The 24,439-nt window shown below is 40.0% G+C and overlaps 2 protein-coding genes across 2 annotated transcripts; both read right to left on the bottom strand.

Moving 5' to 3' along the window:
- Nucleotides 1–6,745: 6,745 nt before the first annotated feature.
- Nucleotides 6,746–7,366, bottom strand: LOC101294544. The gene is made up of 2 exons (XM_004295358.1): nt 7,166–7,366; nt 6,746–6,934 (listed from the first exon to the last, which is right to left on the bottom strand). The coding sequence occupies exons 1-2, from the start codon at nt 7,364–7,366 to the stop codon at nt 6,746–6,748; spliced, it is 390 nt and encodes a 129-aa protein (XP_004295406.1).
- A 430-nt stretch (nt 7,367–7,796) lies between these two features.
- LOC101294252 (probable leucine-rich repeat receptor-like serine/threonine-protein kinase At3g14840-like) lies at nt 7,797–24,405 on the bottom strand. Its single transcript, XM_004295357.1, has 26 exons — nt 24,243–24,405; nt 22,723–22,909; nt 22,380–22,451; nt 22,206–22,274; nt 22,035–22,106; nt 21,850–21,921; nt 21,660–21,731; nt 21,507–21,578; nt 21,355–21,426; nt 20,985–21,053; nt 20,757–20,822; nt 20,511–20,576; nt 20,138–20,197; nt 19,264–19,642; nt 18,997–19,195; nt 18,531–18,671; nt 18,260–18,378; nt 17,913–18,123; nt 17,583–17,820; nt 17,319–17,469; nt 16,857–17,225; nt 10,565–10,726; nt 10,014–10,473; nt 9,383–9,552; nt 8,512–8,787; nt 7,797–7,865 (listed from the first exon to the last, which is right to left on the bottom strand). The coding sequence occupies exons 1-26, from the start codon at nt 24,403–24,405 to the stop codon at nt 7,797–7,799; spliced, it is 4,056 nt and encodes a 1,351-aa protein (XP_004295405.1).
- Nucleotides 24,406–24,439: the final 34 nt, after the last annotated feature.

The raw sequence follows: 24,439 nt of genomic DNA, 5'->3' as shown, positions 1-24,439 counted from the left end.
AGTCCTCATCCGATGGAACCAGGCACGAGGTGCCTGTTTCAAGCCATAAAGAGCTTTGTTAAGCTTGCAGACATGAGATGGGCGAGCAGGATCGATGAAACCAGGGGGTTGTTGCATATATACATCCTCCTTGAGAATGCCATGAAGAAATGCATTAATTACGTCTAATTGACGTAGGGACCAACCAAGGGAGACAACAATAGTAATCACAGTTCTAATTGTTGCAGGTTTAATTACAGGACTAAAAGTTTGATCATAATCGATAGCTTGCTGTTGGTGGAATCCCTTGGTGACCAGTCGAGCCTTGTAGCGTTCTATTGAGCCATCTGCCTTCCGTTTTATCCGAAATACCCATTTACAACCCACTGTAAAATAGAGGGCACCAAAGTCCAAGTATTGTTCTTCAGCAGTGCATTGATCTCTTCGGTCATGGCTGCGCGCCATTCAGGCTTCTGGGATGCCTGAGAATAGCAAGTGGGTTCAGCTGATTCGACAACAGTGAGAAGAGCCCGAGGAATGGGATAGCGGACCGTGCCATCAGTGCGAACACAGGGTTGAACGATGCCGTCACGGAGTCGAGTAACCATTGGATGTGATTGAGGAGCAGCTGCAATAGATGAAGGGTTGGTGGTTGCTTGAGAATTGGTGACTTGGGATGGAGAGTTTGGGGGCGGAGCAGCGTCGTGGGACGTGGCGGTAGTGGGTGAGAGCGGGTTCGCTGGCCGGAGTAACAGAGACGGGAGGCGTCGTCGCCGCTGGGAGAGAATGACGGCAACTATATTGGAGAAGAGGCGCCGGTGGAGATGAGGGCTGAAGGCCAATGCCGGTGGTGGCGGGCGGTGATGTAGGACAGACAGGCGGATTGGGCGGTGGTGCATCTGCATGAGGCGTGGTCTGGGAGAAACCGGAGATGTGGAAGAGGTCGGCTCGTTGTCGATAGGGGAAGTGGGCTGGGTGGTAGCTGCCGGCGGCGGAGAGCAAGGGATCAGAGCGGGCGAGTGTTGATGAAGATTGAACCAGTGAATTTGGTAGAGAGGGACGATGTGATTTGATTGCCCTACTGTGGAAGGTGTATGTGATAGATTGGGCCCTGTTGGGCCTGTGTCAGATGGGAATGACAATGGGCTCGCCAGTTGGGCCTGCAGAGGTGAATTAATAGTATGGGTGATGCCAGATGAGGATGGCAATGGACTAGGCAATTAGGCCTGCGGAGATGCGGCAGGACTCGGACTAGATAAAAGAATAAATTTGAAGGAGCGAGAATCACCATTGGAATTTACCTGCAAATCTTTATAGGGAAAATGATTTTCGTTAAATAATACATGACGCGAAATGTAGACACGATTGGTGGAGGGATGAAGACACTTGTAACCTTTATGATGAGGACTATAACTAATAAAAACACATTCAAGACTAGGAGGAGACAATTTGTTAGACACATAATCACCAAGATGAGAAAAACACGAGCATCCAAAGACACAAAGGGAAGAATTGGAAGGAGGAGAGCCATAAAGGCGAGTATGAGGTGTTTCCCAATTGAGAGTTGGAGTCGGAAGGAGATTGATTAGATAGACAGAGGTGGTGACGACTTCAATCCACAGATTTTGAGGAACGCCAGATGTAAGAAGCAAGGTACGGGCCATTGTAGCAATATGACGATGTTTTCTTTCGGCAAGTCCATTTTGTTGTGGTGTATGGGGACAAGAGAAGCATTGTTGGATACCCAAGGACGCACAATAGTGAGAGAATGCTCGGTTGACATATTATGTTCCGTTGTCGCTTTGGAGATATTTGACTAAGCTATGAAAAATATTACGGATCATAGCAACCAAGGTTTGAAAATGGGTGAGGATTTCATTTTTTCGACACATTGGATATAACCAAGTATATACTAAGAGTACTTATCTGTAAAGAGCACGTAATATTTGAAGCCAGTAAAAGATAAGACTGGGGTCTGCCACACATCATTATGAATAATATCGAAAAGTGAAGAAGCAAAATTATGATGAGATGGAAAAGGTAGCTGATGGGATTTTGCAAGTACACAAGTATTGCAAAAAGAATTGAAAGCGAGTTTGGATCCAATAACTAAACCTAAACAAGTAAGAACATAAGAGGATGGATGACCCAATCGATTATGCCAAAGAGACGAGTGGACGATAGATAATGCTTGGGGAACGGAGGACTGAGAAGACAAACGAAGCGGGTAAAGACCATCTTGACAGGGACCCTGAAATAAAAGACGACTAGTTTGTAAGCAATAAATTTGATAATAATTAGGAGCACACACGAAAAAGAAAAGATTGTCTTTTGTAAAACGAGCAACAAAAAGAATATTTTTACAAACAGGGCAAACCGAATGAAAATCAAGATCTGACAAACACAAAAAGGTAATTTACATAGATAATGGAAGAGCATATACAAGATTCTTAGAGTGGTAATGTTTCCTAGGAAGGCAGGGATTGGTCCAGATAAGTTGTTCACACTGAGGGACCTGCAGTTTGCTCATTGTCTTAGTTCAATATATAGGCCACTCTTAGCTAAACTTGAATATGAAGTTATTAAGAAGTGCATTTATATTAATTCCAACTTTGTAGAAGCCCATTCACTCGGTATATTACCACTGATGAAGTTCCTTGAGAAATCGTTGTAGAGAACAGAAAAGATATTAGTAATAACATTAGCAATCGAGAAAAATCAAACGTCAATTAGCAACGTATTACATTGCAAAATCCTTACATTTGTGTAAGGTAAGGTAACTTTGCAATAGATGGTGGAAGTACACCAGCAAGATCTTTCCCTTTAAGAAAACTGCATTAGAAAAATGTCAGAGCTAACTGATGATAAAATTCAAACTATGAGTGAAAATGTATGATGCCTTGCATATCAATATCATTCTCATAAACAAAGGGATTCTCCTAAACTGGAAAGGAAAGAAGAGAAAGAAAAAACAGATATACCTAAATACTTACTCATACACTTGCTGTGCATAAAAAACCAACTCAAAGAATGCAATCCAAACCCAGCAAGATATTATATAGGAAGTAATGGGAAACACACATATCATCAATAGGCCTCAAAATTGCACCTACGTATTAACGTACATGTTGATAACATGGCATGAGCCATCAGGGAAGGAGCAGTTGCAAGTGAGTATGTTGTTGAATCGAGTGCTAGCAGATTTTGGGGTAGTCCAGCTTGTGTGGGTTGTGTCATTCAAGCACGGGTCTACGCTAAAGTTCCAGTCCTCTTTTCTTAATTGTGTAGCAATTTCTCGTAGGGCTTGCACTGCAAACACAAATCCAACCTTCTCAATCCCACTATCTAGGGTAACTTCCAAACATCTAATTTCTTTTTCCTTTCAAAATATGAAAATAAAAATATAAATAAAATTAAACGCATGCCATTTTTCTTTTATGGAAATTGGTATTCAGACGGAAGAGACGGCCCAAAAACAATATCAAACAAATGTGATCCACAATAACGCAACTAGCAATCGAGTCCAACGCCAATTAAGAAACTACCATGTGAGAGTAATGGCCCAAGGTTTTCCACCTTGAAAGCTGAAACTGTCAGACCTTAGGCAGTGATCAGGCGACTCAAGCCCTAGACTCCTAGAGTCACAAGCAACCAGGCACGGAACCAGGGGTGGCTGGTGTGTGCTGCAGCCTACCCCATTTTTGTGGAACAAAAACTAAGTGTTTCATATATGATTAAGTAAAGAAAACACCTCCCAACCTCCTATTTTAGCCTCTCCTCCCATTTTTCAGTTCTAATTTTTGTCCAACTCGGTCGTTATTTAGGAAAATGGCTATCAATCAAAGAACTTTGCCTTAAATTTCAGTAGGAGTCTTTCCTCAAAACTAACTCCAAGATGCAGCCCATCCAGGATTTTAATTCTAGTTCCGTCTCTGCAAGCAACCTACAAATTAGGGACTTACATTCGAACATTACCACTCAAACAAGTGTCTTGTCATCGCTATCAAATTATTTTTGAAAAAGGGAAAGAAAAAAAAAAATTGGTAAGGCTGCCTTTAACTCATTAAGGTGCCTACGTCTGTGGGTTTTTGTTTTACTAATTGGATATATGTGTACCTTCAGTAGCAGGAAGACGAGTTGAAAGAGCTTCAACTTTGATTATGTCGTCTGATCCAAAGCTGCAGAGTACTACTAGTATCAGCACCAAGTTGAGGTTCATGAAGGCGGTTTTCCGAACACTATTATCAGCAACAACTCCAACTCTAACTTCCATCTTCATTTTCTTCTTACGTCGACTTAATCCGACCAACGTAAGTAACCCCTAGCCTGCACTATAGCATTGCAATTCACATTCGAATCCTTCGTCGCCATTAAAGCAATTCTTTGGAAGCTTAAACACAAAATATTCGAGTCATGGAGAGCCCACAACCGAATTCAACCTTCATCTTCGTAAGCAAGGGTCGATGGATTGGGTTCGGTGTTGGGTGGGTTTTCTCAGATGTCGTCTCGTTCATTCCGGCGACGGATCGATGTGGACCAGGGACCGCCGTTGACGGGGATTTCAAAAACGAAAACGGCATGACGTCTCCGACAAGCAGGGTGTCGAGCATGAATAGGAGGCGGAAACGAAGTTGAGAGACGACGAGAAAACAAACAGTCCATGGTGAAATAGGGTTTTTGTGATTGGGTATTGGAGTTTTTTATTTATTTGTGAGATTCGTAATGGTTGCTGGTGTTATTTCGTCGAAATGGTCTTCCTCTTAGAGGGTAGTGATTTTCGTGTGTTTCCTGACTTTGCTCTTATGTGATGGATCCCCAGCAAATTTTGAAGATCAGACCCGGCGTCTTTCCCAGTAAATCTATAAGACAAAACAAAAAGTTTTCACAATAACCCTTCTTTGCTGTAGATCTAAAACCCATTATCGTGAAATCAATCTATAAGCCATCCTGCCATTGTTTTTCTTTCAATTAATCGTTTTTTGGTTTTATGGATAGATACGAAACTTGGAGTCTAGGATAACAAGAAACATACATAGGCTTATCTCAATGAGTGAGGAGGACGAAGACCCATCTGAAGAGAAAATCAATGACTGAGGGTGAAATATTAAAACTTAAGAACAAAAAGATCTGAGAAGAGGAAGAGATAACGAAGTGAAGGGATGAAGAAGCATGAGGATTAACGGAAGGAATACAGAGATAAACAACATTCCTTTGAAAAAGCCCAATTCTGAGTCATTGAATGAGTTATTTGATGACGTGGAACATTAAGAACCATAGGATCTAACATTAACGGCTGAGAAAGAAAGGCAAGGATAAACAAGTATGAGGAGTAGCTAAGGACAGGATCCTGATTCATATATAATACGTATAAATGATTATATTATGGATCAAGGTGGCTTTCCTATAAATATATATATATACGGACAAGATTAGAAGAGGACGTCCGCAAACCCGTAAAAGTGCGGACGTCCCTGTTTTTGCAACGATCAAGTGCCGACGACCTCCCCTCTCTTGCCGGACGGACACTAGAGCCATCCCGAACGATTTCCATTCTCTTGCCGGACGATTTGGAGATCGGAGTTGAAGGTCTGGGCAGCAACCTCCGACAAGAGGAAGCTCACGATCAAACTCGGCTGCAAACTGATATTCGACGAGTCCGCCGGCAAGAGGAAGCTCATGATCGAGCTCTGGTGTCCGTCCGACAAGAGAGGGGAGGTCGTCGGCGCTTGATCGCTACAAAAGCAGGGACGTCCGCACTTTTACGGGTTTGCGGACGTCCTCTGCTGATCCCGACTGTATATATATATATATACAGTTTCTATCCACAGCGAAGCTTCACTTTGAAATTAAAGTATGAAGTTCCTTATTTGACTCACTTTTCGGTCATATTTCCACATTTTTACCGTTAAGTTTGTAGAACATAATGCATAGATTATTTCTGCCAAGTTTCATTGAATTTGATGATCGTTTGGGTTTTCATAATCGTTATTTACACAAACAGTTCTGAATAGACAGATTTATGGTCCGTTCGTTGATTTAATCTAATTCGGTACCTTAATGATTACCAATTTGGATGAAACTTGACAAGAGTGATCTATGCATTAGGTTCTACAAACTAAACGGTGAAGATGTGGAAATATGACTGAAAAGTGAGTTAAATAAAGAACTTCACACTTTAATTTCAAAGTGAAGCTTCACTCTGGATATGAATTGTGTGTGTGTATATATATATATATATATATATATATATATATATACAGCGCTTCTCCGTTGCGGACGTCAGCATTTATTCTTATGGTGCAGATTTCCACTTTACACTCACTTTTCAATCGAATTTTCACATCTCCACCGTCTAGTATTTAGATACTGATGTATAGATCATCTCTGCAAAATTTCAGTCAATTTGGTTATCATTAAAGCACTCAAAACTGCGTTTTTCTGTTATAAACATGAACGGTTCAAGTTCGATCGAATTATGTTCATCCACAAAAATAACACCACAAAATAAAATACCCTAATAAAAAATTACCTTTTACTAGCTAAAATTACCATTTTTACCGTCGTCATATTTTCTCCTACGAATAATCCCTCCGAAGCTAACGTCCCTCAAAACCCCTCTAGGGACCAAATAAACTATAAATTCATTGACGGAGACGGTAAAATTCTTATTAACACCAAGCTAGTAAATAAGGTAAAAATTTAAGGGTCGGGATGTGACAATTCTCCCCTCCTTATAAAAATTTCGTTCTCGAAATTTACATACCTGTCATTCGAAGACATAGGGATACTTCTGCCTCAACTGCTCCTCTGATTCCCAAGTAGCTTCTTCTACTTGATGACTCCTCCAAAGCACCTTTACAAATGGGATTGTCTTGTTCCTAAGCACTTGTTCCTTTCGGTCAAGAATCTGAACCGGTTCCTCCTCATAGATCAAATCCTTCGTCAAACTAATCAGCTGCTCTTGTAACACATGAGAAGGATCGGCAATATACTTGCGAAGCATGGATACATGAAACATATTATGTATCCTGGACAACTCTGGAGGCAAAAGTAACTGATAATCAAGTGAGTCAACTCACTCTATAATCTCATAAGGGCCAATATACCTCGGGCTAAGCTTCCCACGTTTACCAAAACGTACCACCCCTTTCCAAGGAGATAGTTTCAAGAACACCCAATCACCCACTTGAAACTCAAGGTCCTTCTTACGGACATCTGCATAACTCTTCTGCCTACTTTGAGCGGCCTTGAGTCTATCTATGACCACTTTAATATTCTCATTCGTATCATGAATCAACTCGGGACCGCAGAGCTCTCTTTCTCCTACTTCATTCCAACACAAAGATGTACGACACTGCTTCCCATAAAGTGTCTCAAAGGGAGCCATACCAATGCTAGAATGATAGCTATTATTATAAGCAAATTCCATCAAAGATAGATTTTATCCCAACTCCCTATGAACTGCAAGGCACAAGCTCTCAACATATCCTCCAAAGTCTGAATAGTCCTCTCTGATTGCCCATCGGTCTGAGGATGAAAGCAGTGCTGAAGTGTAATCGGGTGCCTAAAGCTGTTTGAAGAGCTCCCTAGAATTTAGAAGCAAATCTAGGATCCCGATTCGACATTATTGATTCAGGTACACCATGAAGCCTCACAATTTCATTCACATAAAGTTCCGCCAATTTATCCAATTTATATTTCTTTCCCACTGGCAAGAAATGTGCAGACTTGGTGAGTCTATCCACAATCACCCAAATACCGTCATACCCTTCACGGGTACGAGGTAAACTGAAAACAAAATCCATGGTGATGTGGTCCTACTTCCACACTGGAATAGCCAACGGCGCAAGTAACCCTGAAGGTTTCTGCCTTTCAGCCTTCACTTTCTGACAGATCAAACACCTACTCACAAAAGCTACAATTTCTCTCTTCATGTTTGGCCACCAATAATAATCCTTCAAAGTCCGATAATCTTTGTACTACCCGGATGAGCTGCATATGTAGAACTATGAGCTTCCTCCATTATCTCATTCTTTAACTCTTCATTAATCTTTGGCACACAAAGCCTATTCTTGAACAACAAAGTTCCATATCTTCTAACTGAAAAATCAACTGTGGTTCCATCCAAAGTTCTTTCTATTAACCGAACTATGGAATGATCATTATATTGTGTCTCCTGCACTCTATCAACCAAAACCGGCCCACATGGAAACTAGCTATCAAAGCACCAACTTCATCCACCGATAAATCTACCCATGTAGCTCGCAACTCACATAGAAGTGGAACTCGAACCATCTTTATATGAGATAAAGATATGGAGGGATTTTGACTAAGAACATCCGCTACCACATTAGCTTTTCCAGGATGATACTCAATAGTGCAATCATAATCATTGATCAACTTCATCCACCTTCTCTGCCTCATATTTAGCTCTCTTTGAATGAACACATACCGAAGACTCTTGTGATCGGTAAAAATCTGACACTTGGCCCCATAAAGATAGTGTCTCCACAACTTGAGAGCAAAAACTACCGCTGCAAGCTCCAGATCATGAGTGGGATAATTCCCCTCGTGCGGCTTCAATTGCCTAGAAGCATAGGCAATAACTCGCTCATGCTGCATCAATACCCCACCTAGACCGAGTCTAGAAGCATCACAATAAACCACATACTCCCCACTATCATCCGGAAGTGCCAAAACAGGAGCACTAGTCAAACGATTCTTCAATTTTTGAAAACTTTGCTCACACTCATCTGACCATTCGAACTTAACTCCCTTCTTGGTCAATCTTGTAAGAGGAGCAGCAATCTTTGAAAAATCTTACACAAAACGCCGATAATAACCTGCTAATCCTAAGAAACTACGGATCTCCGTCACCGTGGTGGGTCTTCTCCAATTTGACACTGCTTCCACTTTTTGGGGATCCACACTAACACCTTCTGCCGAAACCACATGACCCAAGAACCCCACTTTATCTAGCCAAAATTCACACTTGCTGAATTTAGCTTACAACTGAGCATCTCTCAAAGTCTGCAATATCATTCTTAGATGTTTGGCATGCTCCTTCTCACTTCTTGAGTATACCAAAATGTCATTTATGAATACGATCACGAAGCGGTCAAGATATGGGCTAAACACCCTATTCATGAGATCCATGAAAGCAGCGGGTGCATTATTAAGTCCAAAAGGCATCACTACAAACTCATAATGACCATAGCGTGATCCGCAACTGATGATAACCTGATCTCAAGTCAATCTTGGAGAAAATAGAAGCACCCCTCAACTAATCAAATAAATCATCAATGCGAGGCAACGAATATTTATTTTTCACCGTTACTTGATTTAGCTTCCTATAATCAATGCATAGTCTCATGGTGTCATCTTTCTTCTTAACAAACAATACCAGAGCATCCCATGGAGACATGCTAGGCCGAATAAAACCCTTGTCTACTAACTCCTGCAATTGAATCTTTAACTCTTTCAATTCCGCTAGAGCCATTCTGAAGATCACATCAAACTCCACTATATCTAAAGGAATCAAATCGGCCTTGAAATTTATTCCCTCAACTAACACTTCACAACCACTAAACACCCAATTTATTCTCATCACCTCACCGGAGGGCAGAGACACATGCCACTCGCCTGGAAGAGACGATGATGGCACATTGGCATGGAGGGCAAATCTACTAGACATAAATGAATGCGTGGCTCCGGGATCAATTAAAGTAAAAGTTGGCTGACCAAAAATTAATAACGTACCAATGATAACATCTGGAGAAGTATGACCCTCCTGCTGGGTTATAGCATGCAGTCTAGCGCAAGTCATGGGACGTCCACGCTGACCACTACCCTGCCGAGAGCTACCACTGGCCAATGCACTGCCCTGGGCACCACTACTGGAGCCCCTAGCTAAAGACTGCCCAACTGGCTGAGTAAGGGTGGAGGTGGTCCTCTGAGCCAACAATGGACAATCTCTCCTGAAGTGAAGTGGTCCTGACCACCACACTCAAAGCATCCAGAAAACTGCTGCTGACCAAAAGAAAAAGTCTGACCACCAGATGATCCACCATAGAAGCTGCCACCAGAACCAAATTGACCAGACGGCTGCCTACCCAAATGACTCCGAGAAGGTCTCCTGTGACGTCCTCTAACCCTGAACCGAGAACTAGAACTCGATCCACCACTACTGCCACTACCAGCTAAAGACCCTGAAGCGGATGATGAAGCAGCCTTCTTGGATGGACCCTGACTGGGACCACTGAAATCACGGGGCCGAGCACCATGTGTCCTCATGGTCTCAATGGCCATAGCTGCACTAATTGCATCCATAAAAGTCAGGTACACTACCCCTGTCATCTTGTCAGCATACACACCACTAAGTGCCCCAATGAACATTGCAATCCTTGTCCTCTCATCCGGAACCAGGTAGGACACATGATAACTCAAGGAAGTGAATCTCTGCTCGAACTCTATGAGACCCTCATCATCCCCCTTCTGAATGTGCAAAAAGTCCGACTGAATCATCCAGAAAAGTCACTGCCATCTTCACTTTCTTATCTTCCGACAAATCTATGCTCACAAAAACCTTTTCCATCTTGTCTACCCAAGTATAAGCATCAAGGGGTCCCTTGGCACCCTTGAACTCCCTTGCACCAGCCTCATGAACTCCTTCTTCTTCACAGTCCGAGGGTTCTAAGTCCAATCCAAAACTCCCCTCAGCATATTTCCTAAAGAATCCACTAACTCTCTGACCTCATTGCCCTCATTAGCGTTGGTCGAACCAGTCTCACGGGGTTAGCGTTGGCGTCTAGGAGGCATAGTACCTGAGAAAAAAGATATTTAGTAGTCTATAAATGTCACACCCCAAACCCGGTGTCGGTGGTTTCTAAGCACCTGACGCTGAACCCGACGCGTGAGCGGGAAAAATAAATGAAAATAAAACAATTTCAAATACTTTTCTCAAAATTGTCGAAAATAAAACGTTTGCAATAACAAAACAATTACAAAGGCAAAATAGGTCTTGAGATCTATCTGACTTCTAATATTCCGTAACTCTTCTACTCTTGTACAAGTCAGCTAAACGTCACAAATAGACTTCTCGAAAGACGTGTCCGCCTGGGAACCTGAACAAAATTCTACAGGGGTGAGCTTAAGCTCAGTAGGGCCAAACCTCTTAAGTTATTCTTATCTAAGTCGCAAAACCAAGTTATCAAGTAACAAACAATACTTTAAATATAAATAATAATAATTCAATGCATATGTGTAAATGAACTTCCTCCACTCGACCACTGGCTTATTAGTCCATACATCAAAGACATATGAGCCTACACGTCCCATACCGTATAGATGTCTCCAATATACGACCTAACAAATCAGTAATATCTAAACTCCAATACCTCTTTTGTTAGTCATCTTGTTATACTCATGGTCTCTAAACCCGAAACCCGATTAGATCGCTTTATCGATGTCCGCCATTGAAGGGTTCTGCATTCCCCGGTTCGTGCACTTATGGGCTGACATGGATTCATGGACAACCCATGAGGAAACTCAACTACACAAAATGTATCTTTTCGCGATCTCATTCTCATCTTCTTCACTATCACCAATCTCATTAATCTCACAATTCCTCACAATGCATTATGAATGCAACAAATATCAATATTCATAATATATCATCCAACACATGCTTTTATGGAAAACGATAACATTAATTATATAAATCACCGATTACACATACTTTTATCGAAAACAATAACAACCAAGAGTTAATCAATCAATGTCACACAATGCACCGATTTCAATTATAATCTAATTATCAATTTAAGAAAGGTTCCTCGAGAAAGACCCTACCTAGAATCCAAGCGCTAGCTCTGACGTTAACTAAAATTAGTAACTCTGCGACATGCATTCTGAAATCCTCATCCTTCTGCTTCTGAAATCCAGCTACTTGCGTACGATCCTCGTATTAAATCTTTTTTTCGAGAAAGTCGGCGAATCACTCCAAGTCAATGAAATCAAGTCCTTGAAATTGATAAGGACACTCAAATCCTTATTTCCAATTCCTCTCGCATTTTTGATAAATTCCGAACCATATGCCATATGTACTCATTTCGCACTATCCCCACCTTTAAAATCTATATTTGCAATCAACGTTGTCGGTGTATCCCAACTATGCTCCAAACACCGATCTAAACTTTCCAGAATTACTCTGGACACCCAAATCAATTATCCAAAAACAAATATCCAATTCTTCCATTCCATCCTTCTAGTCTTTAACTAATTTCGAATATTCATCTTAATTTGCCATGCTCTTGTCTTGTCTTGAAATCCAAAACGATCAAGTCCTTGGAATTACTAAGGACACCCAAATGAGTTCCTTCTCCATGATCTTTGAGTCAATTGTCGTGAGCTCATTCCTCTTTAAGTTTAATACACCCCTTGATCAAAACCAAAGCATCTACACTGCTCTCACAAACCAAAATAGATTAAAGAAACCTTGTTCTAACTGAATATATATATATATATATATATATACACACACACACATGGCTGAATCTTATCAATCACCCTGCTCTCAAACGTCAGAGCAACCCAGCAAGCTATCCAATTGCCTACTTTTCCATTTTCTTGAAATCAAGCAAACAACTAATCTGTTCTAAAGCTTCTGCCAAAATCAACACAACTAATCAAACTCCAAATACACCAACACTTGCAATAAACCGAACTGAGCCCAAATCCATCAACTCGTTCAATCTCAATAACAAGCATATCAAATTACTCCTTCATAATCAGTATTCCCACTTCATCTTCAAAACTCACAACAATTACCATCACAACTGCTATCAACACCAAACACAGTAAACCCGAACAACCTGCAACTCAGCTCTCTACCTCCAATTCTACAATTCCATAACAATTCCAGACAACATACTAATCATCAATCCATATTTAGGAACAGAAAATGAATCAAGGACGAGCTTAGGCCAGCACCACCAATCCGCCACCACACACGGCAGTCGAGTCCTGCCTAAATTCCAACTTCTCCCAAAACTCAACAAAACTCGATTCCATGCATATAAACAGGTAGATCTCGACGAGTAGATCAAGTTTCATACCTCGCTTGCCTTCGCCGGTGGCCGGAAAACATCGACCCTTAACGGAAAATCCCAGAACTTCTCCTCTTCGATTCTCCCTCCTCCGAGCTTCACTTCGAAAACCAGGAACATGGAAAGGTTCCTGAGATCGAGATGAAGCTATCCATACCAGTGAGACACCTCGACGCTGCCGGAATCGGAGACTCACCGGTGAACCCAGCCTCTCCTTCTCCACTTCGAATCTCTCACTCCAGACTTCTTATCTGAAAATCAAGGGCATGGACATGACCATGAGGACGAGAGGAAGCTTCCAATACCATTCACGCACGCCGCCGCCGCCGCCGGAATCGGAAACCCGATCGGAAACACAATCACCTTCTCTCCTCATTTTCTCTCTCACCGGAGCTCCACTCTTCAAGCTGGAATCACAAGGAGGTCGGGGACGTCGAGACAGACCTGTGGATAGTCGTTTTGCGACGGAAGACAGCCGGACGACGGACGACTCCTCCGAGCTCCACCGCTGCAGAGCAGCTCGAGACCGAGGTCGGTCTGGGCTGAGTTCTGACGCAACTCAAACTAATCCATCCTTTATATGTATCATGCGATCAACGCCCAAGATCTGGCGGTTTGATAAATCCAATGGTCCAGATCATGCCACCTATACTTCTATTTTTAATAAAATTTTGGATAATACCAACTCCCAAAATTCATTAAAAATAGCTTCAATGTCCAAACGATGCTTCGCAAAATCTCAACTCGTAATGACGTCTAAGTTAATCTTATCGGCTCGAAAGACAAAAATCGACAAACTAAAAATTTGAATAATTTTCGAAAGCCACAAAGAATTTAAAGAATAACAGAAATTCAAATTTAAATAGCTGAAAAATAATTTTCTTTTCAAAAATAGAAAACCAAATTTCCGAGATGTTACAATAAACAAGACTAACACAACTATCATACATACCCAATAACAAATAGCATCCAAAGCATAAACTGCCAATGAATCCGCCACGGTCAGATCATCACTCTATAGACGCTACGTGCTACTTAGGCAAATATGATAGTTATAAGGACGCAGGAAATGAAACCTAAGACTCTGATACCAACTGTCAAGACCCACCCCGAATTTCACCCTGAAACCCGAAGTAAGTCTTGTAGGGTCCACCTCCAAGGAAAGTTTACTGAAGAACTCGGTAAACCTCCCTTGAAAATGAACAACCCTAACCCGGAATAAATCAAGAATTTACCCTCCTAGACGAAACATCCAACTTCCAATTCATCCAAAAATATCCAAATAAAGATAACATACATCATCTTTTGAATATTCTAAATGTAAACAAGCCTTCACACACAACCGAAATATTAAACAATATCCCAAGGTAATCAGAGCTACTAAACACTAGCGGAAGCAAGAAAATATGAGAGTAAGTTAACATGTAACCTACAGATGAAAGGTGGAAGAGATGTGGGTAACTATGCCTCGCCTCGATCTAGTGCCAACCCGAACTCTACAGATTGGATATTTTTAAAAACGAATGGCCTAGGGGAAAACATTCGAAAAATGTTAGAGTGAGTGGACAAAAATAAATAAATAAACATATTTATGCTTTCCCAATTTATTTTCCAAAGAAAATGAACGCATGCCTCAAGCGATAAAACTATCAACTCTTAAATATTGAGCCTCTCAAAACCAAAAATATACATTCCACTATATATATATATATATATATATATATATATATCTGTATGTATTTACACATGTCCATACTCTTTGTATGAATTCTTGAAAAAAAATATAAGAAAATAGAAATTCATACAAGGCTACTACGTTTGCGTCTAACGCTCACGTCACGCCTTAATGCGGTGCTACACTACGCCATTAAGGTGGACGGACGAGTGTATAAATATGTGCCCATACCTCCTATATGAATTAGATACTCATATAGGGCTACTACGCTCGTGTCTAACGCTCATGTCACACCATAATACCGTTATATACTACGCCATTAAGGTGGACAGACACATATGGCTAGCTAGCATTTATATACATACTCTCCTCATAAATAAATACTTATTTTCGGTAACTCTTCAAGAGAAATAAATTCGTCAAAATAAAATGACGTGAAAGGCTCAAACAAAAGAAAATGTTCAATCATGAACCATAGCATGCATAATATTTAAAACAAAAGTCCACTCACTAAATAGGCCTAAGCCTGATGTCGATCTGGAGCCTCGTCTGCTCGAGCCTCCTCACGTCCTGTTCCAAATATAATATTAATTTTCCAACTAAAAATCTAATATTTATACAAAATAGGCAAAATTAAACGTGAGCCTTCTACACACTTATCATTGCCCAACTTCGCCATTCTTAACTCAATATGGCCCAAACTTCACCGAACATACCGGCAACCTTAATTCAACCTTCTACAAATTATATGACTTAAATCCAACGACCGGATTCTACCTCATTAATCCATCAAAATTACCAAACTTTAAAAATTCTCAAACCTATACAAAACTCCTCCAAAAATTCTAAAAGTCAAATCACTAACTCCCCTTAATAAAACCAATCTAAAACCACGAAAATCCCCTACACAGCGGCGGCCGGAGGCCGACTCCGGCGACCTCTAATACCGACCAAATTTTAACAGCAGCTTCCTCTCAACTCCCTCTACAACTTTCCTAACTACCACAAACACCAATTCCAAGCCTAACTAGGTCAATCGAAAAAAAAAAAAAACTGTGATTTGAGCCCTAGAACTTCAACTCACCGATTCTCCTTACCTAACTCAAGAGAGGGTGAGACCTTTGGAGGGATTGCTACACGGGAGGAGGGCTTCCAAACGAGCCAAGTGGCTCCGGCTATGGTGGCCGGAGGAGCGAGATCCCGCGACGGGAAGTTTCGGACAACCGGAGGTTCCGGGCGTCGTTTCTCTCTCACGGTGGCGCTAGGGGGGTTGCCACCGGTCTAGGATGGGAGCTGGGTCGGAGGCTAACCGATCGGGACCGGAGCGACGGTCTCAGGTGGCCGGACAGGCGGCCGGAAGTCCGGCGGGGAGAGGGCTCGAGAGGGAGAGAGAGAAATGGTTTGGGCTTTTTGCCCCAAACCGGTCCACTACCCCCAATTAAACCCAACAACAAAAATAACACCACAAAATAAAATACCCCAATAAAAATTACCTTTTACTAGCTAAAATTACCATTTTTACCGTCGTCATATTTTCTCTTACGAATAATCCCTCCGAAGCTAATGTCCCTCAAAACCCCTCTAGGGACCAAATAAACTATAAATTCATTGACGGAGACGGTAAAATTCTTATTAACACCAAGCTAGTAAATAAGGAAAAATTTAAGGGTCGGGATGTGACAGTAGGAGTATAAAGGGAAGCAAAAACTGTAACTCAGATCCTATGAGCACAAATTTGAACTTTAGAACATAAGCTCTTGGACTACTCTAAATATCTAATTAATCTATGAAAATTCTTTTATGCACAAATGTGTAAATATATAAACTGTGCAATCTTAACCATTCATAAAATTAGTACTTTTTGAAAGAAACAGAGAACATGAAGTTGACTGTTACAGGAATGGAGGCATGGTCGGCCTTGGCTCCATCTGTAAAAGGTCCAGTATTCTAGTCCACTATGGAGACATACAACTTTGTCCGCGGAAACAACACGGAGTCCTTCACGATGTGCTACGTTGGAGAAGAAATGTTCTAATACAAAAACACGATAGTGTGACATGGTGGTTTGTTAATCTTGAATTTTAACTTGAATAAACTTTATAGAGATCTGAAGACGTAGTAGTATCAGAAGAACCAGTCCATGGTGCATTTGATGAATGCACGAGGCTGTGACTTTCACTTGTTGAGCTGATCCCTTGTGCATTCTGCTCAGACAGGTTTTCAAAGGCTCTTAACCTTGTCATTTCATCACCATGGATACTTGGATCCAAAGCCACTTCATCCACTGGGGTTCGCCCTTCAAGCATACTCACTACTGCAGACATGATAGGCCTGAGTGCAGCTGTTGGATTGGCGCATAGTAGAGCTACTTTGATAGTTCTAAGCGCCTCTTTCTTATTGAAATCGGATCCCAACCTCGGATCCACCAGCTCCAGTAAGTTCCCTTTTTTATGCAAAACATGGGCCTAAAGATAAGCAGAGAAAATGAGTGGATGATCACAAACTAGTTACATATATATGTAGTGACAGAATTTTTGAATGAAGATTATTTATCTTACCCAATCCATAAGACATTGAATGTTCTCATGCGGTCGATATTTCATGTTGTTCTTTCCTGAAACAGTTTCTAATGCAACAACTCCAAAACTGTAGACATCTGCCTTGTAGGTCAAGCAACCCCATAGCGCATATTCCGGTGCCATGTATCCTCTGCACAACAATTAAATGTTGTTTTCACCGATTGATTAGTCACTCTAATACAAAGAGTTTGCTCATAAAATATAAACCCAAAATGAAATTGCCCAAATAGAAATGAAACTTACATAGTTCCAGCAACCTTGGTGCTAATGTGAGTCTTCTCCTCTTCGTCAAGCCTGGCCAAACCAAAATCTGAGATCTTAGCATTGAGGTCTTGGTCCAGTAGCACATTCGTAGTTTTGATGTCTCTATGTACAACCTTCACTGCCGATTCCTCATGCAAGTAAGCCAGACCTTTTGCTATGTCTAGGCATATTTTGTGCCTTGTAGGCCAGTCCAAGTTTAGGGAATCATCCTCTGGACCTGCAATTGACATACATACTTAATAATTGGGTCGCTTAAGAACATCTGAATGCATGATTTTAAAGATTTGTTCCTAGACTTGATAAGCTTACCGTACAAAGCGCGAGCAAGGCTGTTGTTTTCCAAGTACTCATATACCAACAATAACTGGTTAGCTTCAATACAACATCCATACAATCTAACCAGATTTGGATGCCGCAAACAAGAGATCATGCCTATTTCGTTCACAAATTCACGATTTCCCTGCTTCGATTTTGAGGATAGTTGCTTAACTGCAATTATAGTACCATCCAATAGTATACCCTGCATTAAGTATAGTAACTGTAAATCAGTTTTCAATCCTGATAAAACTAAACTAGTCCATAGAAAGTTATTTGAAGACTCGAAAAGACAATTACTAGAACAAAAAAGATAACATAACATTGCAGTCATATTATACCTTGTAGACGGGCCCAAAACCACCCTCTCCAATTTTGTTTGAAGGATCAAAGTTATTAGTGGCAGCTTTAATTTGCCTCAAGGTGAAAAAGCCAGTCTGCAGATCCATTCCTCTCAGAACTGTCCAACAAACAATGTTACGATATGAGTAATGTCTTGAGAAATCATTCTTTTGACTTAGTATCTGACTGTGTGTTTCCTAGTTCACATAGGAAATTTGGAAGTATAATGGCCATGTGATACTTGAAATTGTCATAGTGGAGTTACAGCACCTTTTTCCCTTGATGTCTGGCTATCCACCAGACAACCTCTCCACCAAAGAATGCCAAAAATTAAGAAGACAAGGCACAAAATTGAAGCTCCAACTGAAACTCCAACCACAACATGCATATTTCTTTTGGAATGCTTGAACTCTACAGAAAGTGAAGAAAAAAATAAAACAAATCATCAGAAAGAAATAGATAAGCTTCAGTTTATATTATACAACCATAGATAGGGAATAACAACTGAGAATGGTATTTCCCTTAACAAGGGTGCTATCTGTTTGAATATCGCAAACATCAAATATAGCTACAAAACTTGAAACAGATGCAATAATTGGACGGAAAACATAAACTTGTCCTTTGGTTCCTACTCGGTTCTGGACAAATACAAAACAAATGGATGTAAATTAAGCCTATAATAAAGTTCTAAAATTAAAACAGGATTAAAAGAGCTTGTACAAAGTCAGAAGATTACCAGATTCTATAGAAATGGCTGATATAAGGGGACCATATATTCCTCTCCTTGGGGAAGCTGTTGTCCCTTTTCCAGACCAATGAAACCGAATCTCTAGAGTTTTATTCTTAACCTGAACTGCCTTTGTCTCTTTAATGACTTCTTTATCTACACCTTCTGCTTCCTTTACGATGTCAAAATCCTTTAATACGAGTTTCTCCTGTAACAAATGTCATCCATAAGATGAAGTGTGTGGCACTAAAACTCACTAGTGGTAAAAATCACTACCTGAATATAGACATCAAATATCCGTCTTCCAACACTTTGATAAGATTTATTTCCTCGGATTATTATCTCCGCAAACTGAAGGCTCACAGTATAGTTTCCTTGTGCTAAGCAGTTTGCATAATACGTGAGAGAAAGAGGACTGAGGCGTGCATTCATGTACAACTGAGAGTTATTCATTCCGAGTGTTGATACATTTTTGGCTATGTAGTCTCCAGCGGTGACATTAGTATCCCAGAATACTCCAGTGCTACTGGTTCCCCAGTTGGATCTCACTGGAACAAATTTTGCTCCACCTCCAAGATCTGTATCATCTTCATAATTGACTCCTCCAATAGTGGTCACTCCTCCACCACAATTTATATGTAATGAGTACTGAACTGTTCAGTAACAGCAGATAATTGAAAAGTCAGATTAGAGAAAATATTTGAGTGGATATGATATAAATATATTAGGTCATACGGATACTTAAGTTCACAACTGAGTTCCTTGTACAAATCCTTTACAAAATTAAACAACTAACAGCCTAACCATCATTTGATTCCTGTCTATTCAATCAAATTTTGGATTTTAAGATATATAACGTTACCTTCTTTACATGGATATTTCTCCAGGCACACTCCAGATACTCTAGAATATGATGAAGTACAGTAATCAGCTTATGTAGTAAGTCCAATAAAGTCAAAAAAGAAAAAACAAATGGCTGCATGGATCTTCAATGATAGTATGAAACATACGAGTTGCTTGCTGCAGAAGAGCTTTTGAAGACGTTCCTGATACATGTCCAATCAATTGAAAAAGAACAATTAGAGGTGAATGATGACTGTAGTTTGTGCTTGGTATGTCAACTACACAGAATATCAGTTCTTACAGGTATTCGCTACATGCAGATGGCTCAGAGTCCTTGGAAAAATTATTGTAAGAAACATCTATCTGGCTGCACACAAAGATGACAAACATGTAAGCGAGTATAAATCCACTGTAAAAGACATGTTAGAATATTGATAACCGTTCATTTAAATGCTTAAAGGGTATATAGTTAGTTAATGTCGACAGAGAATCATAGACTCCTAGTCATTGATGATTCAAATGCTACAAATAATTCATATGAAAAGGAAAAGAAGCTCTAATATCCTATTGAGTTAACAATATTGTTAATACTGCTAATAGAATCGTCTGATAGACACCTCAAATAAACAATGTAAAAAACAGAGACTGAAAATGAAATTGATGTCGGATAGAAGACATACTAGCGGGGATCTTTGGTCTTAATATATTCTGGAATAGAGCCATTGAGCAAGTTGCTTGTCAGGTACCTTTCCCGAAAGAAATCACAGTCACATTCAGTTGAAGTAATTATTACTTAACTACAGAAGGATGGTTAAATGGGATAAATTTATGCTTATGTATAAATGTATATATGAAGATAGCATATGAAGTGAGGGGGAGCCCCCCTGCATCATAGTCATGACATATATGAAATCCACATTTCTTACAAGTACTGCACATTCATAGCTTCAACGTCAGGAAAGCTTCCTTCCAATCTGTTGAAGCTGAGATCTCTGTAAGATAATGGATGTTATAAGAACCGAAAGCTTACTGTTTGGAAGCTTAACTGAGAAGATGAACCGTTTATCAAATTGATATCCAGAATGCATACTGAATGTGTCTTATGTACTTGAATGAGTAGTAGAATATAAAGATTAAGAAGAGGAGTAAATTACAATATATTCAATACTGGCATTGCTTTTAAATCAGGAATAGGTCCAGATAAATTACAGCTCCTTAGCATTCTGCAGTATGACTCAATATTAGCATAGTTGCAGATAAACATGGACTAGATAGTCTAAAACTACAGACGGAATTACAACATGTTTTAGACTCACAATCTTTTCATGCTTTTCATATTAGTCAGTCTGAATCTGAACCCCCTCCGTTTAGTCGCTGATCCTTCTGCATCCATTGCATCATAAATAACTGTTAGGCTAAAACAATCCCTTTGATATGAAGCTGTAGTGTTAAATATGATGTAGAATGTGGTTTTCAGTGTTAATTATACTGTTACTGCAACGAAGAGCTGGGTGTGGAACTCACAGTTCTGTTAAATTACTCAAGACAGAAATGCTAGACGGAATGGGGCCTTGTAGACCACTAGCTTGGATCTCTCTGTCAAGAATTCAACATGGATAGAGATTACACCAATTCTGTGATATCTGAATGATATTATAATAGAAAAAAGTACCTACAGTTCATTAAGTTGACTCCAACTTCGGAAAAAATCGGGAATTCTTCCTCTGAAGTTGTTACTGCTAATCCTCCTGTATAAAGGGAAAATTCATTAAATGAAAGATTATCATTTCTTAAGGAAAATTGAAAGTCAATATGTGAGTGTCACCTACAGTTCTATTAATTTGGTCAGGTTTGTGAGATCCACTGGTAAGACTCCTGTGAGATTGTTTGCACTAATGACGCTGCAGATCGATATATACCAGTGCTAACTTATCAGTCACTCACTTTGACAAGCTATTCGATATTTTTAAAATCAATAAATAAACGTAAAAACAAAAAATGATAATGGATGAAGCTTACAGAATCTGCAAGTTAACCAACTTCCCAATCTCTGGAGGAACAATTCCAGAAAACATGTTTGTCTCCAGACTCCTGAAATAATATTGTCCTTTTCATCAAAGCAGGCCAAACCGAATGAAAATCAAGATGGAGTACGTTGAGACACACAAAAAAGTAATTTACATAGATAATGGAAGAGCATATACAAGTTTCTTAGAGTGGTAATGTTTCCTAGGAAGGCAGGGATTGGTCCAGATAAGTTGTTCACACCGAGGTACCTGCAGTTTACTCAATGTCTTAATTAGTTCAATCACTATATATAGGCCACTCTTAAGAAGTGCAGTTACTCGGTATATGAAGTTAAGAAGTGCAGTTACATTAATTCCAACTTTGTAGAAGCCCATTCACTCGGTATATTGCCACTGATGAAGTTCCTTGAGAAATCGCTGTAGAGAACAGAAAAGTTATTAGTGATATATAACATTAGCATTTGAGAAAAAATCAAATGTTTATTAGCAACGTGTTACATTGCAAAATCCTTAATTCCTTACATTTGTGTAAGGTAAGGTAACTTTGCAACAGACGGTGGAAGAACCCCAGCAAGATCTTGCCCTTTAAGAAAACTGCATTAGAAAAATGTCAGAGCTAACTGATGATAAAATTCAGACTATGCATGAAATTGGAGTCATGATGCCTTGCATTTGCATATCATACTCATAAACAAAGGGGTTCTCCTAAACTGGAAAGGAAAGAGGAGAAAGAAAAAACAGATATACCTAAATACTTACTCATAAACTTGCTGTGCATAAAAAAACAACTCAGCAAGATATATTACATATATGTGAATAATGGGAAACACACATATCAATATGCCTCAAAATTGCACCTACGTACATGTTGATAACATGGCATGAGTCATCAGGGAAGGAGCAGTTGCAGATGAGAGTGTTGTTGAATTGAGGCCTATCAGCAGGCTTTGGAGTAGCCCAGCTTGTGTGGGTTGTGTCATTCAGGCACGGGTCTACGCTGAAGTTCCAGTCATTTTTTCCTAGTTCTTTACCAATTTCTCGTAGGGCTTCCACTGCAAACACAAATCAAACCCTTCAAAAGCTTAATTACGATAAAGCCCTATACTTTCTTTTAATAATAGTATGTACACACGATCATTTTCAAGTAAAGATTTTATTTATTCTTATGATGGGATACTTTTAATAAACAAACTTTTTGATCATATTATCTCATCTTAACCGTTCAGTATTAGACATATATATATATAAGTAGATAATCTATGTAAATTTTCAGCCAATTAGTAATCGTTAAGGCACTTATAACTGTGTTTCTTTTTTTGTAAACATAAATGGTTCAGGTTTAACATAATTCAGTTCAACACGAACGGCTTAGGTTGAATAGATTTAGATCATTAATTGATTTAATACATTTTCGATACCTTAATAATCACCAAATTATCTAAAAATTTACAGAAATGATATGCTCATATATTTGTAAAAACTGAATGTATGGTTAAGATGCAAAAGTATGATCGAATAATGAGTCTATTAAGAAAATCTACATCCATAGTTAAGTTAAGGAGGTCCTTACCTAGCCTGAGAAAGTTTATGTGTTATATATATATAATTCTTGTTCCTACATCTACTCGATCAAGAAAAAATAGTAAACTGTTCTAGGATATTCCATATCTTTCTAGATATTCTTTATGTGTGCCTTTGCCTTATGCCAATAGGATATGTAGTTAGACTAGATCTATGTATTCATATCCTTACCATACTGGTAATGTGTAATTCCCTATATAAAGGGCTCCTATCAATGAATGAGATACACATCTTTCACGATTCTCTATTCTCAATTTACTTTCACTTCATCACGTTATCAGCCCTTTGCTCAAACCCTTGAGCTAATAGTTTTTCCCAAACCCTAAAACCAAAAGCCGAAAACCCTCGGCCCTTCCTCGGCCGCCGCCGCTGCTGCCGCCGCCGCCGTTGCCCAGGATTGCCTCTCCCCGGCCGTCCGCTCCACTGCTTCCTTCTCGTCCGATCAAGCATCCAAGTTTTACGGTATGTTTACTTTACAACCCTAAAACTCTTCAAAGTTCAATAACCTCGGGGGAGATAAAGTGTTTTCTCCTCTTCTTCTACTCCATTCTATGCTTGGGACGGTGTCTTTGCAGGTTTAAAAATCCCGGTTATCCTCCCCGGGTCCAAAGTTGTGTTTGATCAACTTTGGTTATTGCTATTTTGAAGGTGTGTTTGATCACCTTCACACAAGTTTTTTTCCGAGTCGTGTTTGATCGACTCCGGACATTTGTTTGATCACCTTCACACAAGTTTTTTTCCGAGTCGTGTTTGATCGACTCCGGACATTTAGGGTTGTGTTTGATCAACCCTAGAGAGACAAACCAAAATCATCGTATTTGAGTACCTTTTTCAGGGTCTCCAACAGAAAACTAATACGACTTGTTCTCTCTTGTATGCAGATGGACAGAGGCATTGAATTTGACGTCCTCGACGCCCATGGTACTGAGTACCATCGTTGGGTCTCGGACATAGAACAGACCTTCATCGCTAAGGATCTGACCGAGACCATATTCCCCGAT

This window comes from Fragaria vesca, linkage group LG3 (genome assembly GCF_000184155.1).
Source record: "Fragaria vesca subsp. vesca linkage group LG3, FraVesHawaii_1.0, whole genome shotgun sequence".
Taxonomy (NCBI): Eukaryota; Viridiplantae; Streptophyta; class Magnoliopsida; order Rosales; family Rosaceae; genus Fragaria; species Fragaria vesca.
This window is presented reverse-complemented; position numbering and strand designations above follow the sequence as displayed.